The sequence below is a fragment of the Equus caballus genome, chromosome 25 (genome assembly GCF_041296265.1).
Source record: "Equus caballus isolate H_3958 breed thoroughbred chromosome 25, TB-T2T, whole genome shotgun sequence".
Lineage (NCBI taxonomy): Eukaryota > Metazoa > Chordata > Mammalia > Perissodactyla > Equidae > Equus > Equus caballus.
This window is the reverse complement of record NC_091708.1, coordinates 33,250,235-33,265,690: the sequence shown is the minus strand read 5'-3', so window position 1 is coordinate 33,265,690 and position 15,456 is coordinate 33,250,235. Positions and strand designations below refer to the sequence as shown.

At 50.3% G+C, this 15,456-nt stretch overlaps 1 protein-coding gene across 7 annotated transcripts in view; it reads right to left on the bottom strand.

Annotated features, from left to right (window-relative positions):
* The window catches only part of GSN (gelsolin), a 56,083-nt gene that overhangs the window by 1,628 nt on the left and 38,999 nt on the right, over positions 1-15,456 (bottom strand). For all 7 annotated transcript variants that reach the window (XM_023628606.2, XM_070250367.1, XM_070250368.1 and 4 more), the window contains 10 exon segments: positions 14,695-14,784; positions 12,073-12,205; positions 10,696-10,784; positions 10,312-10,527; positions 8,304-8,437; positions 5,472-5,562; positions 3,473-3,643; positions 2,665-2,839; positions 1,463-1,587; positions 1,176-1,253 (listed from right to left, as the gene is read on the bottom strand). In XM_023628606.2, coding sequence (XP_023484374.1) covers positions 1,176-1,253; positions 1,463-1,587; positions 2,665-2,839; positions 3,473-3,643; positions 5,472-5,562; positions 8,304-8,437; positions 10,312-10,527; positions 10,696-10,784; positions 12,073-12,205; positions 14,695-14,784 — 1,302 coding nt within the window.

Genomic DNA, 15,456 nt, shown 5'->3' with positions numbered 1-15,456 from the left:
CCAGACAGTCTCTGTGTGTCTGGGCCAACATGGGTCAAAGGCTTGGAATAAAAACTACTCATCAGCACTACCACCATTTTGAGTCTTATTACAAGTTTTGTTACACCAAAAAATCTATTCAGCTGATTTTTAAATATCATCTATCTTTATGTTTGTCTAAAATATTTTAAAGAGCACCTGTCATTGATAAAATAGTATTAGACAATAAAATCCCAGACTTTCTTGCTCTCACTCATTTACAAATGTGCCCTCTAGTAAATCGGTCCCTCCATAGTGGGTGCTGTTGTCTATTCTGCTCATCATAGGATTTCCAGCATTATGCCTGGGAGACGGTAGCGCTTCATAAATGTTGGCTGAATGAATGAAGAAACAGATAAAGAAACTGATTAAGTAGCCATTGGAGCAACCAATGACAGTAGCTGAATGGCTCAAGCTGCAAACATCTTGGTACCAATGTTCCAACTGAGGATCCGAAGAAACAGTCCTGTGGGTGGAGGGGACTGTTATACCTGCATGGCTGCTACCTATAACCCTGACAACTCTGGGAGAAGCCGACTTGATAGCAAAGGTTAATGACTGCAACCCCCACAAGAATGTAAGTCCTGTCGGGGCAGGTCCCTAGCATCCAGAACAGTGTCTGACTCAAAGCAGTGCTCAGTTAATGTTGGTTGAATGAATGGAGGGCAATTTCCCCTGCCAAGTCCTACATGATCACCTTCCCCAGGAGATGAAGCAGAGAGAGCCCAGAGTCCTCTAAAACAGGAGATGCACTTCCAAACCTCCAGGTGACCCCAGACAATTTGTGCCTGCGTATGGGATGCTGCTAAGTCCAACTTTTTTTACCAACAGATTTAGAGTTCACACTCCTCTAAGGTCTGGCAGAGAATGCTGGCCATCTGATTTGCATTAAGATGGTGCTTTGCAGTTTTGCAAGGTGATTTTATCTACAGCTCATCTTGCCGGATTATGCAAGGTAAGGTACCATCACTCCCATTTTGCAGATGAGGAAATGGAGGCTCAGAAAGGAGAGGTGACTTGCAGCTGCTCGTGGACTTTTCTAGCAACGCCTGGCACGGCCTCTTTTAAGTCCTTCCAGCAACTGTCCTAGAGCTGGAAGTCTAGCACCTCCCACTCGCTCGGGCCCAGACAGCCTTCACCTTCTGTCCTTTACCCACCTGGTCCCAGGTGTCCAGGAGCATGACGTCATCAGTGGCCAGGTCTTCCTGCATGAACTCGCCAGGGACCTCTTCGATCTGGGAAGGAACAGAGAGGTTAATGAAAATGCACCAGCAGGCCATCTTCCCTCCCCTGCTGGGCTTCCTCTTGCTTTCCCCATGAGGGAGTCCTGCAGGGTCCTCCTCCCTCTGTGCTGCGCCATCAGAACCTTCTCCCTGCCCCGCCGCTGATGGGCCCCGCTCCTGGGAACATGCCTCCCGAGGGAAAAGCAGAGACGGGGTCTCACCACAAAACGTCCAATCTTGTTGGAGCAGGCAAAGAGGCGAGGAGGGTGGGCGTCCATCTTCTTGTCCTTCAGCCGCGGGGACGTGCGGTAGGTGGCCTTCCCACCCAAGGCCTCCCAGAAGCTGTCTGCGAGGGGAGGCCACACAGTTGCCAATTGACACCGCCGCCTCCCTAGCACGGCTTCCAAGACCCTGGGAAAATCCCTGCCCTAGGGTAACCAACTTCTCTCCATCCCCAGCCTCCATCTTAAAATCCCAGGAGGCCAAAGAGGGAAGGGGCCTGAGGGATTCGAAGGTGATGAAACGGAGGCCCAGAGAGGGCAGAGTTGGCAGTAGACACACAGCCAGGACTACTTCTGGCTGGAGACTGACGACAGCACTGTTAGATGGGGATAATTATCCCCACTCAATAAACGAGGCGACTGGGGCTCAGACAGGTTAAGCAACCCACGCAATATCACACAGCCAGTAAGTGGTAAAGCCAGGATGCAAAACTTGTCGGACTCCAACCCCCATACTTTTTCCACTATCACTGTTCTGTCCCTGTGTGGCTATTTAAATGCACTGAAGTGAAATACAATGAAAATTCAGTTCCTTGTTCTCACTAATTCCCACCAGTCACATCTCACGTGCTCATTAGCCACACGTGACTAGTGGCCATCAAACTGGACCCAGCTGATAGAGAAGAGGTCCATCCTCTTAGAAGGTTCCATTGGGCATTGCTGCTCTAGACTAAACTACTTCTCCCCATTTCTACTAAGCATCTAACAGGAGGGTGTGGGCTCAAAGTAAGAGCAGAAAGACTGAGGGCTGGCATAAGGATGATGCTCCTGACCTATGTTCTTCAAACGGAGCAGGCTTGTGGCATTTCTGTCCATGGAGATTTGAAAGATTAGGCGAGACCACAGCCCTGTGAGGCTGTTACTCCTGCCTACAATCTTTCAAGGCTTCCTGGCGAGTGACACCTCCTCCAGCAGCCTTCCCTGACTGCCCCAGCCCCCACAGAGCTCTCCTTTCTCTAACTCCTGGAGGCCTCCCTCTCACTCACCAGAAGTGGGTTGCATCCAACCCACTTTTACTAACACACATTCAGGACAGGCACTGAGGAGGGGCGAGGATTGAGAGCCCCCACACAGCAGCAAGGGAGGGAACCCAACAGCTGCAGTCCCCAGAGAGCAGCAGGTCCCTCTGCCCCAGCCCCTACCTGGCTCGCTGCCTTCTGCCACCTGCACAGGTTGGGCCCGCAGCACCCTGAGCAGCTCCTGGGCCCCCGTCTTCTCCGCCTCGCTGGCTCCTGCACCCACCCACAGGTAGGCAGCCGAGGGAGTTTTCAGGACAAAGGCATCGTTGGAGTTCAGCGCGCCGGCCTTGGGGATTATCTGGGAGGGCAGTGCTCGATTAATCAGGAAGCAGACCAAAAGCCCTCAGCCCCCTCCCCACAGCCCGGAAGACGCTGCAGCAGGACAAGCTCTGAGGTGGGGACTTGGAGGAGCATACCCTAGCAGAGCTGAGGGCACAGACTTTGGACCTGGGGGGCTTAGTTGACTCCCATGAGTCACTAAGGCACTGTTGTTAGCCAAGACAGTTCCAGAATTCTGGGCCTCATTAAAAGAAGTTGAGTGCCCAGAACAAAGGAGGTGACAGTCCCATTCTCCTCCAAACTGCTCAGACTGTCCTGTACGATTATGTTCAGGTCTGCACTTTCCACCATGAAAGTGAGAGTGGCCATCTGGAACGTAATCAGGAACAGTGTCCAGACTGTGAAGAAGGGACTACCTGTGAGGTAGAGAGCTGCCCATTATGGAAGGTGTGCAAGGGGTACTGGGCATCCACAAAACAAGGGGAAGGCTCATATAATCCTGCTGCAAGAGGAGGAAGGTACAAAAAGCTGGTTTTTAACCCACCCTGTGGTTAACCCCTTAACCCCCAATCCTGTGCCGAGGGATCTGCCCATTGATCTGGGAGCTTTCAGGGAGGCCGATCCCTCCTGGGGTCCAGGGCCTGGGCATTACCTCAACGGCTCGGGTGGCTCCAGAGCTGCTGGCCCGGACCTGGAAGAGGCGAGTACTGGCGGGGGCCGTCTGCCCACCCTCGCGGGAGGTGCCACCCTTGTAGACGATCATGGGCTTCCCGCCAAATAGACTCATGAGATGGGCAGGCTCCTTGCCTTGGACCACACGGCTCTGGCAGGGAGACAGGAGGGCAGGTCAGGAAACGGGGGTGGGAGCATCAGTCTTTCTGTGTGGCACCAGACTCACCCCCCATCCCAGCCAGCATGGCCCAGGCCCCTTCCCGAAACAAGGCCACCGTGCCTGTGTCTGTGTATGGGTGGACCGTGCCCCACAGCTCACAGGGGCTGGGCAGGCAAGCGGGAGTTCCAGGAAAGCTGGAGACAGCACTACTGCCTGAGGTCCCCCGGGCACCGCCTCCAACACTCCCCTCCCATGAGGACCTGCCTTGCTGACCCTGAATCTAGTCCAAGAACCAAGAGAGTCCATATTTGCAAAAATTCCCTTAAATGGAATCACAGGGATTGTTTGCCGACATTCTTCCAGGCTGGTGACGTTAGCCCCGGGCATGAAAGCCCACAGGGTGGTGAGAATAGAGCCTTCCAGATCCAGTGAGACCCCTTCTACACAGCCAGTGCACCCCAGATGCAGGCTGTAGTCAGGGGCTTGGTGGCGGGAGGGAGCAGGGCAGGGAGGTCTCTGCCAAGATGTATCACACCCGCCCCTGCCCGTGTGCCCACCTCATTTCAGATCCCGGCTGTGGCCCTGGCTAGCTAAATCTAGAAGACAATCTCACATGCGTGTTGAGAGTATTGTGGTCCCTTCCAGCGTGACCCACCATTGCTGGGTGACAGCTCAGATCCCAGCTCCGCCCGGCCGGTGAGAATTTGGGCACATGCCTCAACCTCTCAGGTTCTTCCCCAGTAGGATGAGGCCAAGAATGCTACACCCAAGGCTGTTGTCAGGATCAAATGAGCTAAGACAGTAACCATCCCACTCGGCACCCAGAGGACCTCATTGTCACGGTCAAAGTTCAGGACCCCAACCCTGGATCTGAATCTAGAGCCCTGTCCACTCCCAGGGTAGGACAGAGGAAGCAGAATTCAGTCTTCCTCCCCCACCTGGCTCTGCATCCCTCCTTTAAACCCATAAATCCCTTTACATCACATTTACCACTTAGCAGCATCCCCTTGTTCTCAGGATCATGGTCAACATCCTCACTGTGACTTCTGGGTGGTCTGGCCCCTCTGAGCACCACTCCAGACTCCTGTCATGACACTTTCCCCCTCGCTTTAATACCCAATGCTTCCTCCCACCTCAGGGCCTTTGCATATACTCTACCCTCTGCCTGGAATATGCCTGGTCAACTCCTATTCATCCGTTAGGTCTCAGCTGAAAAGTCTCTTCCTCATGGGGAGTGGCCTTGTCTAATCCAATTAGATCTCACCTGGGATCTATATGTTCATATACTTAACACATATGTATAAGGGGCCTATTATGGGCCAAGCATGGCTCTAAATGCTTTACAAATGCTAACTCTTCATCCTCATGGCAATCCTATGAGATAGGTACCGTTGTTATGCCCAGTTTGAGAACATAGAGGCACAGAGAGGCACAGTGACATGGCCTACGTTGCCCAGAGGTGAAGACAGGACTCAAACCCAAGTAGCCTGGCTCCACGTCGATCCTCTGAACCATTCCGCCCTGTGGCTCTCCTGCTACTCTCTCCATGGCCTCTTATCATTTTCATTCACGGCACACGGCAGCGTGTGGCTATACATCCAGTCGCCCGCATGTCTGTTGAACATCTTTCTCCCCGCTAGACTGTAAAGGGCCTAGGCCAGGGGCAGGATCTGTGTGCTCATGGCTGCAGACACAGGGTCAGGCCCAGGGGAGCCCTGCATGAATGTTTGGAGGATGGATGGATGGACAGTCAGATAGATGAGTGAACAGCTCAACAAGGCCCAGGGTGCGGTCCAGAGGGCCAGTGGGCTGGGCTCACCTGGACAGGGGTACCTCCCAGTTCCTCATCTAGCTGGGCGGTCAGGATGGCAGACGCAGCGACCTCATCCTGGGTGGACTGGGCGCCCTGCCTGGAAGAGAAAATGATACTCGACACGGAAGTTTGCACAGAGCCCCGAGTCTCTCCTTTGCCCTGGGCCTGACAACCCCTGTAATCTCTCGACTACAGGTAACAAAGCTAAGACACAGAGAAGGAAAAGATTCTCTCAGGAGGAACCAGAGCCAGGAACCAAGCCAACACGCCACAGCCCCTGCTCAGCATGTTGCCTTATCATGGAGATCTGAACACAACCACTGGACTTCCCTACCCTAAATGTGCCCCTTGGGGGATGGCTGGCTCATCCCTTGCTGGGCAGCCAAGAGAGAAAGTGCTTTGAGACTCGAATCCGAGGTGCAAAGGTGGCCAGGACATTTTTTCAAGGTAGAAAGGCAGGTCAGGGAAGAACAAGTGCGACGTGAACCCGTTTGTGGGAAAAGCCATCAGTCACTTTAGCCTCACATGGACATGCACAGATAAGTCTGCATGGATGTCCACAAAAACGCCATTGGTGATTGTCCTCATGTGGGAGATTTAGGGGGGCGGTTGGCTTCCTGCTCCACCCCTTCTGATACTGTCTAAATTTCCCTTAACCAACATGTGTTATCCTTATAAGCAAATAATCTGACAAATTGATGTGCCAGTGCAGCTAACTAAAAAAAATAGTCTTCTTGTGAATTTGGTACCACATGTATGTATTGCCTGGTCAAAAAAAACCCTGCTTTTAAAAGTCTGAAGTTGTTGGGGTCGGCCCGGTGGCTCAGGGGTTAATCGCACATTCTGCTTTGGCAGCCGGGGGTTTGCAGGTTCGGATCCCGGGTGCGGACATGGCACCACTTGGCAAGCCATGCTGTGGCAGGCATCCCACATATAAAGTAGAGGAAGATGGACACGGATGTTAGCTCGGGGCCAGTCTTCCTCAGCAAAAAGAGGAGGATTGGCAGCAGTTAGCTCAGGGCTAATCTTCCTTAAAAAAAAAAAAAAAAAGAAAGGAAAAGTCTGAAGTTGTCAGATTGAGAGGCATTCTACAAAACAACTGACCAGTACTCTTGTAAGGTATCAAGGTTGCGAAAGAAAGGTAAAGACTGAGGAACTGTCACAGATCAGAGACACGATGATTAAATGCCATGTGGGATCCTGGATTCGATCCTAGACCAGAAAAAGAATACTAGTGAGGAAAATGGTGAAATTCAAGCAAGGCCTATAGATGAGTAAACAGTATTGTTTCAAGGTTAATTTCTCGGTTCTCAGCATTGCACTGAGGTTAGGTAAGATAGGAACATACAGGAAGCTGTGTAAGGGTTGTATGGGTTACACAGTTACAGATTGTGGGTTAATGGTTATATGTCTGTACTATTTTTGCAACTTCCAACTTTTCAGCAAGGCTAAAGTTATTTCAAAATAAAACGTTTAAGAAAACAAATCCAACAGCCAGTCATCAAAAAGTTTGAGACCGAATAGTAAGAGAAATACAAATTAAAAATATGCTGACACACCACTTTATAAGGTTGACAAACATCCAGAAGTTGGACAATACCATCCACCGGTGAGGCTGTGGGCAAACAGATACTCCCACTCGTTGCTGGTGGGAATGCGAAATGCTGCCAACCCCATCTGGGCAAATTGGGCACTATCTATCAAAATGGCAAGGACATTCACCCCTCGATCCAGCAATCCCACTTCTGGGAACTTACCCTACAGACATTTCTCTACACATTCAAAATGACATTTGTTTAAGGTTACTCATCACAGCAATGCTTGTAATAGCAAAAGACTGGAATCAACCCAAGTATGCATCAGCAGGGAATTTGTTAAATAAACTATGGGAAAGCCACACAGTGGAATATTATGCGGTTGTAAAAAAGAGCAAGGAAGTTCCCTATGTACTGCTGTACCTTGATCTCCAGGAAGTGTTAAGTGAGAAAAACAAAGTGCAGGACAACATACATAGAATGCTATCCTTTGTGTAAGGAAGAGAGAGAACTAGGAATATATAGCCATTTTGCTCATGCAATCATGTACTGCATAACAACGCTTCAGTCAACGACAGACCACATATACAACGGGGGTCCCATAAGGTTAGTACCATACAGCCTAGGTGTGTGGTAGGCTATACCATCTAGGTTTGTGTAAGTACACTCCATGATGTTCGCACAATGACAAAATCACCCAGCGGTGCACATCTCAGAACCGATCAAAGATGTTAAGCAACATATAACTGTATTTGCATAAAGAATTACCGGAAGGATATACAAGAAACTAACGAAAGCGGTTATCCACGGAGGGGTGGCGGTTGGAGAATAGGGTAGAGAAGGATGGATGGGAATAAGATTTCTCAATAGATACCTTTTTATTCTGTTTAGATTTTTGAATTATGTGAATGCATTATCTATTTTTAAAAAAAAGATATTTTTAATATTAGCATAATATATTTAATATTTTATTTTTAATTTAAAACCGTGGGAGGATGAACATCCACACGTACAGCACTTGGCATGGAATTGCGGGAGAGATTTTCTATTTGTTTCTCCCTGTTCACCACATCTCCTACAATGGACAGGTAATGTTTTTAAGTTTAAAAGTCGTTTCGAGAAATAAGACAAGTGGTGTTGCCCTGTGGATAAGACCTTCCCAGCAGAGTGTGGCTGTCCCACCTCAGGCCCACACGCCCTCGGCATCCCTCAGCCGTGTACACCCGCCGCCCTGGCTGCCCTACTCGGGGCCCAGCAGTGCCCCCCACGCTCCACCCCACAGCACAGGGCCCCAGACCCTCACCAGTTGTAGATGATCTGTCCCTGACGGCTGCCGTGGCGGTAGTTGTACAGAATGATGTAGCTGTCCCCACCGTAGAACTGCCCGTAGGTGGCGGGGTCCACGGGCACTTTGTTGGACCCTTCGACTCTCCAGATCTGCCGAAGCAAAGCCGGGCTCAGACACGGTGTGGCACCCCTACTCCCTGAGTCCGGCCAGCTGTGAGACCGCAGCGCGGCGGGTCGAGGCGACACAACAGGACAAGCTTTTGATAGGGGACTCCACTTGGCTCAGACTGAAGTTAAATAATTTGCCCAAATCACAGAGCCACTAGGATATAAACCCAGGTCTCCTGCTGTGGAACCTGCCACCCTGCCCTGCCCCGTACTTCCTCCTTGGAGAGCTCAGAGCTCAGCACGGGGACTGGGAGCTGCATGGGGGCGGTTAGAACGCGCTTTCAGCGAGTGTAACACAGTGACGGCTCGGGGCACAAATCAACATATGACCTGGATTCGAATCAGGCTCCATCTCCTTAGAGGTTGTGCGACCTTGGACAACTTGCTTAACGTCTACGAGCCTCAGTTTCCTCATCTGGAAAATGGGAATAATAAGAAGACCTACCTGGAAGCGTTGTTGTGAGAACCGAATGAGTTTACTCATGAGCATCTTGCCCAGTGCCTGGCACAGGGGACAGCTCTGTAGGAGGCAGCTCCTTTTTCACTAGAATTATTGTTATTCCTAACATTACCATATCTGTATCATTATTGAATTGTCTGCATTTTGTAGATCACGTCCGGAGGCAGGGCCATCACTAGGTGACCTCAAAATGACCCCTGCTGGCAGATCTCTTTGCAGAGCTCCGGCGACTGGCTTTTCCAAATGGACACAAGGCCCTGCAGCGCCACCTGGTGGTGCTGTGGATACACGGAGCCCTCCCAGTGCCGGGAGACGGAAAACCAGAATATCTGGACTTTGAAAATTCTTGAAGGTGATGAGTAAAATGAAACACCATCTTACAAGTGAGGGAAGTGAGGCTCAAAGAGGTTAAGCAACTCAGGCAAGGTCACACAGCTGGGCTGCCAGGGCTCTTTCCACACTGCCCTGCCCTCAACATTTTCATTGCGTCCTCCCCTCCCACTGATGTAATCAATGAATGATTAGTAATAATACCAATGACAAAAACAATTATAAATAGAAATTAACACTTTTGCTATTTCTGTCATGTGGAATGGAATTAATGTTTGCCTAAAGCAGACTTCACCTCATAAATATCTCTGGCCCTCTGCCCCACCTCTCCATCTCCACTGTGACCTTCCTGGTCTCAAGGTTGAATTCTCTCCCCTAAGTTATTATAACAACTTCCTCATGGGGACTCTACCTTCATTTTCGTGCTTCTAATCCATTTTCACAGCAAGTTTTGAAAGCACAGAACATCTCTGCTTTTAAGAAAGGAAAAAGGAAAAAGACCTCACTAGCACTCCCTGGTTACAGGATCAAGGCCACACCCTTGGACATGGCATTCAAGGCTCCTCCGTGAGGATGCCGTCAGCACCAGGATCCTGGGACAGCTCCCTGCCTGGAATGCCCTCCGCTCTTCCTCTCTGGCAGCAAACTCATATTCATACTCTGAGGCCTCACTAAGAGTCCCCATCTCTATAAAGACTGCCACAACCACCCTGCCCCAACTGTCCTTCCTGTGTTCCCATAACCCCTGTGCTTGCCTCCCATCTTCCACTGACCACACAGGTCGGAGCAATTGGCTGTGGCTGTGGTCACCTCCCCTCCCAGACTAGGCACTCCTTGCCGGCAGGGTGGGGTCTTAAGATATCTGGCATGAGGTCTGGCACACAGTGGGCACTCAGGGTATGTTGGTTGTCAAAATCAAGTAAGATAAAAGAATCTCATCTCCCCAAACTGCTCCAAACCTCAGAGAGAACCATCCTCAGGGAAGCAGGAGGCAGCGCATGGGTCAGAGGTACCTGGGAGGGAGGCGGGGAGGGTGCTGGACACGCCCACCCCAACCCCCAGGTACCTGTTTCTGGCCTGTGCCGTCGTCATCCATGCCATGCTGGGCGGCCATGGCAGTGGAGGTGTGCAGGGTGGCGGCATCGAAAGGCACGCGCTCCACGTGGGCGATGTGGCTGGAGAGATAGGCCAAGCCCAGGCCTTCCGTCTGGTCCGGGTCCCGCCAGTTCTTGAAGAACTGCCTGAACAGCGGGGTCTCACCGCCCTCGGGAAGGACGGAGACCTGGGAGGGGACGGCGAGGGGAAGCACGGACTTGGGTAACCCTGAGGACCGAGGCTGCCCAGCAGGGCTCCTCAGGTCAGCCTCAGACACCCAGACCACACTAAGCAGGACATCCATCCCACCCAGATTGGACCCATCCTCACTGCCCTACGTGGCTCCAGGCCTCACCTGGGTCTGCTTGGGGTAGTCCATCTTGGAGATGAAGTCGGAGGCCGTTTTGAGGGCAGCCTTCCTCTCCTCCATGTTGGCTTGCTTGCCTGTCAGACGATGGAGGATGAGGGGCCTGGGGTCAGTGCTGCACCCCAAAGCCCAAGGGTCCAGGGAAAGCAGCAGCCGAGCCTCCCTCCCTATTCTTCTTTGACTGTGGACAGCCCAGGCCAGAGACCCCCAGAGCTGACTGCTCCTGGAGCCCCTGAGGGGCCAGCCCGGGGTCCTGGCTGATGACAGGCACCACAGCACCCACTGTGGTCCATTCACTGAGCATGCGTTTTGTGCTCAGAACCATACATAAATTACTTCATTCAATCCACACAACAACCTTATGTGATGAAGAGCATTATCTTGCCCCCACTTACATATAAGGAAACCAGGGTCTTAGAGAGGTCAAGCGACTGGACCGAGACAAGTGGGAAAGCTGGGACTCAGCCTCTGCTCCATCGACTCTGAAGCCTACACCCCAGATGCTCCCCCCTCCCCCAGGCCTTCTGTCCACAGTGGGGGGCTCCTCCCACTCCAGTCTGAAGTTTGCCCCAACCGTGAGAGTCTCCTCACGCCTGGACAGCCCCTGGCTAGTTGCTGCCAGCCCTCAGTGCCCAGCCTTCCTGTCACCAAGGCCGAGGGGCCCAGATAATAATAATAATAATTATTATTACAGCCACACGTGCTCCGTCTCTCACTCCTTCTCTCTCTCTGCCATTCTCTATCCACCACTGCCTCCCTCCCCCTTCTGTGCTCTTCCCGTGCATCACACGTGGAACATCAGAATAGGACGCCGATGAATCCCCTCGGAACATCTCAGGACCTCTCAGAAACATCTGGGCCAACCTTTTTCAAAAGCCTCCCACAATCAGTCCCACAAGACATTCCAGAGAGTTCCACGGACGCCTAGCACAGCGTCTACAAACAGAAACCAGATCACCTTCATGAAAAGCCCCAACACACATTAGCAAGGTACAGGCTCTTAAAAGTCCTGCAATAAACAAACTTGTGAAAATTATTTAACCCATAAACTTATTTGACCACAGAACTGTATGTTTTTTACATATTCTTTACAAGATGCCAATTAACCTCTCTGAGAACTGGTCTTATAACACAATTGGGAAACACCAGTTTTAGCCCAAATGGGAAATCTGAGGCCCAGAGAGGTAACTAAAGTGCCTAACATCACACAGCAAGTCAACTGCTTTAGCCCAGGACTCCTGATTTCCATTTAGGAGGCTGCGACTGCCCCAGGGAACCTGGAACACACACTCCAGTCTCCCTCGAGAGCTGAGTTCCTGAAAGGCCACCTGGAGCTGGTTAGAACGCCTCCCCTGTCCCCAGTACCTTTCCAGACAAAGATTTTCCCATCTTTGCCGTGGTCCAGGATGAAGCAGTCCTCTGACCTCAAGGCCCCCTGGGCGAAGGGATTCTCATCAGCCACAAGGGAGACCACCATGGGGCCCGCGCCATTGGAGACCTGAGGGGACGAGAGAGAGGGAGCCCAGCACGTGAGCGACTTCCACCACCTCCACCTGCCCAGAGAGCATCCCCAAGCAACACATGGGGTGGTCCACGTCCCGACCCCGACCCCAAACGTCACTGCAGAGTAACACCTGGACTTGTGCCTTCAAGCTCTGAGGCACATTCAGATTTTCTTTCTCCCTCTCTACTTTGTTACGACCACGTCTGTGACCCACATACAGGAGTAACATGGAAACTGCACACGGAAAGGGAGGGAGGATAAAATGCAGGAACGTGGGTGGCATAGGCATCCAACTGTACGGTTGGATGAGGCGATAACCAACCTCCTCAGTTAAAATAAGGAAAAAAAGGAAATAAAAATAAAAGTAAAAAGATCTAAATGCAAGGCCAGCCTCGTGGCATAGCAGTTAAGTTCATATGCTCTGCTGTGGCAGCCCGGGGTTGGCAGGTTCAGATCCTGGGCACAGACCTACACTCATCAAACCACGCTGTGGCAGCATCCCAAATATGAAAAAATAGAGGAAAATTGGCATAGATGTTAGTTTAGTGACAATCTTCCTCAAGCAAAAAGAGGAAGATTGGCAACAAAAGTTAGCTCAGGGCCAATCTTCCTCACCAAAAAATAAATAAATAAATAAATAAATCTAAATGCAATGTGATATCCTGGATCGGAATTTGGAATGAAAAACTGGGGATATTTGAATAAAATCTGTGGTTTAGTTCACAGTATTGAACCAATATTAATTTCTTAGTGTTGACAGATGTGCCTGGTTACATTAACATGTTGAGGAGAAGCTGGATGAGGGGGTGTATGGGAACCCTCTGTACTATCTTTGCAATTTTCCTGTAAACCTAAAAATCACTCCAAAATAAAGAGTTCATTGAATTAAAAAAAAAGTGTGCCATACTAGTGAAAATTCAGATTGACACTACCTAGTGTTGACAAACTAGGTACTTTCAAAACCCTGGGGACAGTAATTTGGGAGTCCTTCCAGACTGCAGTTTAGTAATATATATCAGAACTTTAAATAATAAGTGTTCTACACTTATGGAATACTTACTATGTGCCAGGCACTGTTCTAAGCAATTTATATAATTTAGTAACATATAATTATACAACTCCTTTAGTCCTTGCAACAACACCATGATAGTTCTAGAATTATCCCCATTTTATTCACAAGGAAACCAAGGCACAGAGGGGTTAAGTAACCCGCACAGATAGAAAGTACCAGACCTGGGATTTGAACCCAGGCCGTCTGCCTCCAGAACCAGTATTTTCAATCACAGACTCATTATTCAGCCTTTGACCCAGCAATTTATGTCTGGGGACTTGCCTTGATGCCATACTTAGCACAAGAGCACAAAGAGAGACTGTTTGCAATCAGAAAAGGTGGAAACATCCTAATGTCCATCACGAGGGGTCTGCTGACATTCTTACATTCATAGAATAGAATAGTATACAGCTGTTAAAAAGGGTCCTGTGGCTGTTTATTATACAAGGATATTCCTGACCATATTGAGCGGAAAAAAAGAAGGCCACAGAAAGGCATGAAGAGTTTGGATCCCTTTATATCAAACAGAGATGGAAAAGTATATAGTTAGACACAGAAAGATATAATCTAGAACATTCCTTCACCAAAATGGTAACCATGTAACCATGGTAACCCCCAGAAAGGGGTGAGGTATTTTTAATAGAGCATTGCTACTTTTGTAATGAAAACTCATTTTAAAAATAGTACTTAATAGTATCTTAAACTAATGAAATTGCATTGACTTTTATTTTCCTTTTAAACTCTTGAGTATTGCTCACTATTTTTTTTTTACAATGAACATGTACTCCTTTCACATCAGAATAAAAATCAATCATGTGGTTTTTCTTTGGACGTGCTGGGAAGCTGCACCCTCCCCTATTTTGTTGTTATTTTACCGCAAATAAGCCGAGGGCACAACATGAGCAGCGGGGGCGAGGCCGGGCTCTCCCAGAGCTCAGCACAGACCCTCAAGATAAGCTTCAACTCAGTTTTAAAAATCCCAAGGAAGAAATTATAAATAAAGTCATTGACCATAACCCGCCTCCCCCCTACTCCCATCTCTGCAGTAGCTCCCCAAGTATTTTCCTAGGACACTTTTCCATCAGTTTTCTCCGTGGACTCTCAGAAATCCTCCAAAATTGATCCTACTGCCCTTCTCCCCACCTTACAGACTGGCAAACTGAGACCCAGAGTGAGGGCCTGTGCTGCCCAAGACCCACGGACGAACATGACGCAGCTGTGCCTGCAGCTGATCACATTCTCTTACTCTGGGTGCAAGAAGGTAAAGGAAGGAGATGGGTGTCCGATGGAGATGTAAGGAAGCCGAGCCCCGCCCCTCCTCCCGGCCCCCTAAACCCGCGGTCAAGGTCCCAGGGCAGTAGCTCGGGAGGACCAGGTCTCCTGCCTCGCTGTCCTGACCCCACACCCAGGGGACAGAGCAGCTGGGGCTCACCTTGTAGAGCTTGGCCAGCTTGCGGTTGGCCGCATCCTCCTTGACTGTGTCCTCAGTCGCTTCGGGCAGAGTTGGCTTGGGGCCCAGCACCTGCAGCAGATGCAGAGATGGAAGTAAGGGTGGCCGTGAGCTCCGCGCAGCCTCCTCCCTCAGGGACGCGCCTGGGCTCCTGAGAGAGCTCCCTCCCCAGGCAAACAAGGACCACATGGGCACCCATGGCAACCCTCCACTGGGGGGAGGAGCCCCTCCAGAGACGTCCTGCATCTCTTCACATGCCTCCTGGGTGCAGAGCTCAACCAGATCTGCCTGTCGAGTGCCTCCCTCCCTGTGTTCCTGTCTCCAGCTCCACGACAACACCCTGCTCCTCTGCCTGCAGGACAGTCCTTCAGATACTTACCCTACCACCTCCTCCTAGGCCTTCTGAGAACATTAAACACAGCTACTGAACGCTTCTACCACATGCATTTAAAAGATCTCATTTAATCCTCACACCCATGATGAGAGGTGAAGATCAACACTCTCATTTTACAGAAGAGGAAACTGAAGTCCAGAGATGAAGTAACTTGTCCGCACAGTTATGAAGTGGCTAAGTCAGAATTTGAACCCACATCCCTGTGACTTCAGAGCCTATTTTCTCTCCTCCATTCTGGACTACCTCCAGCCTCAACAGCCCCAACTCCTGCTCCTCCCAAGCCACAGCTGGTGTCTAGGTTTCTGCCAATAATAATCACCTTCTGTTCTTTCTAAAAACCAGGACTCAAT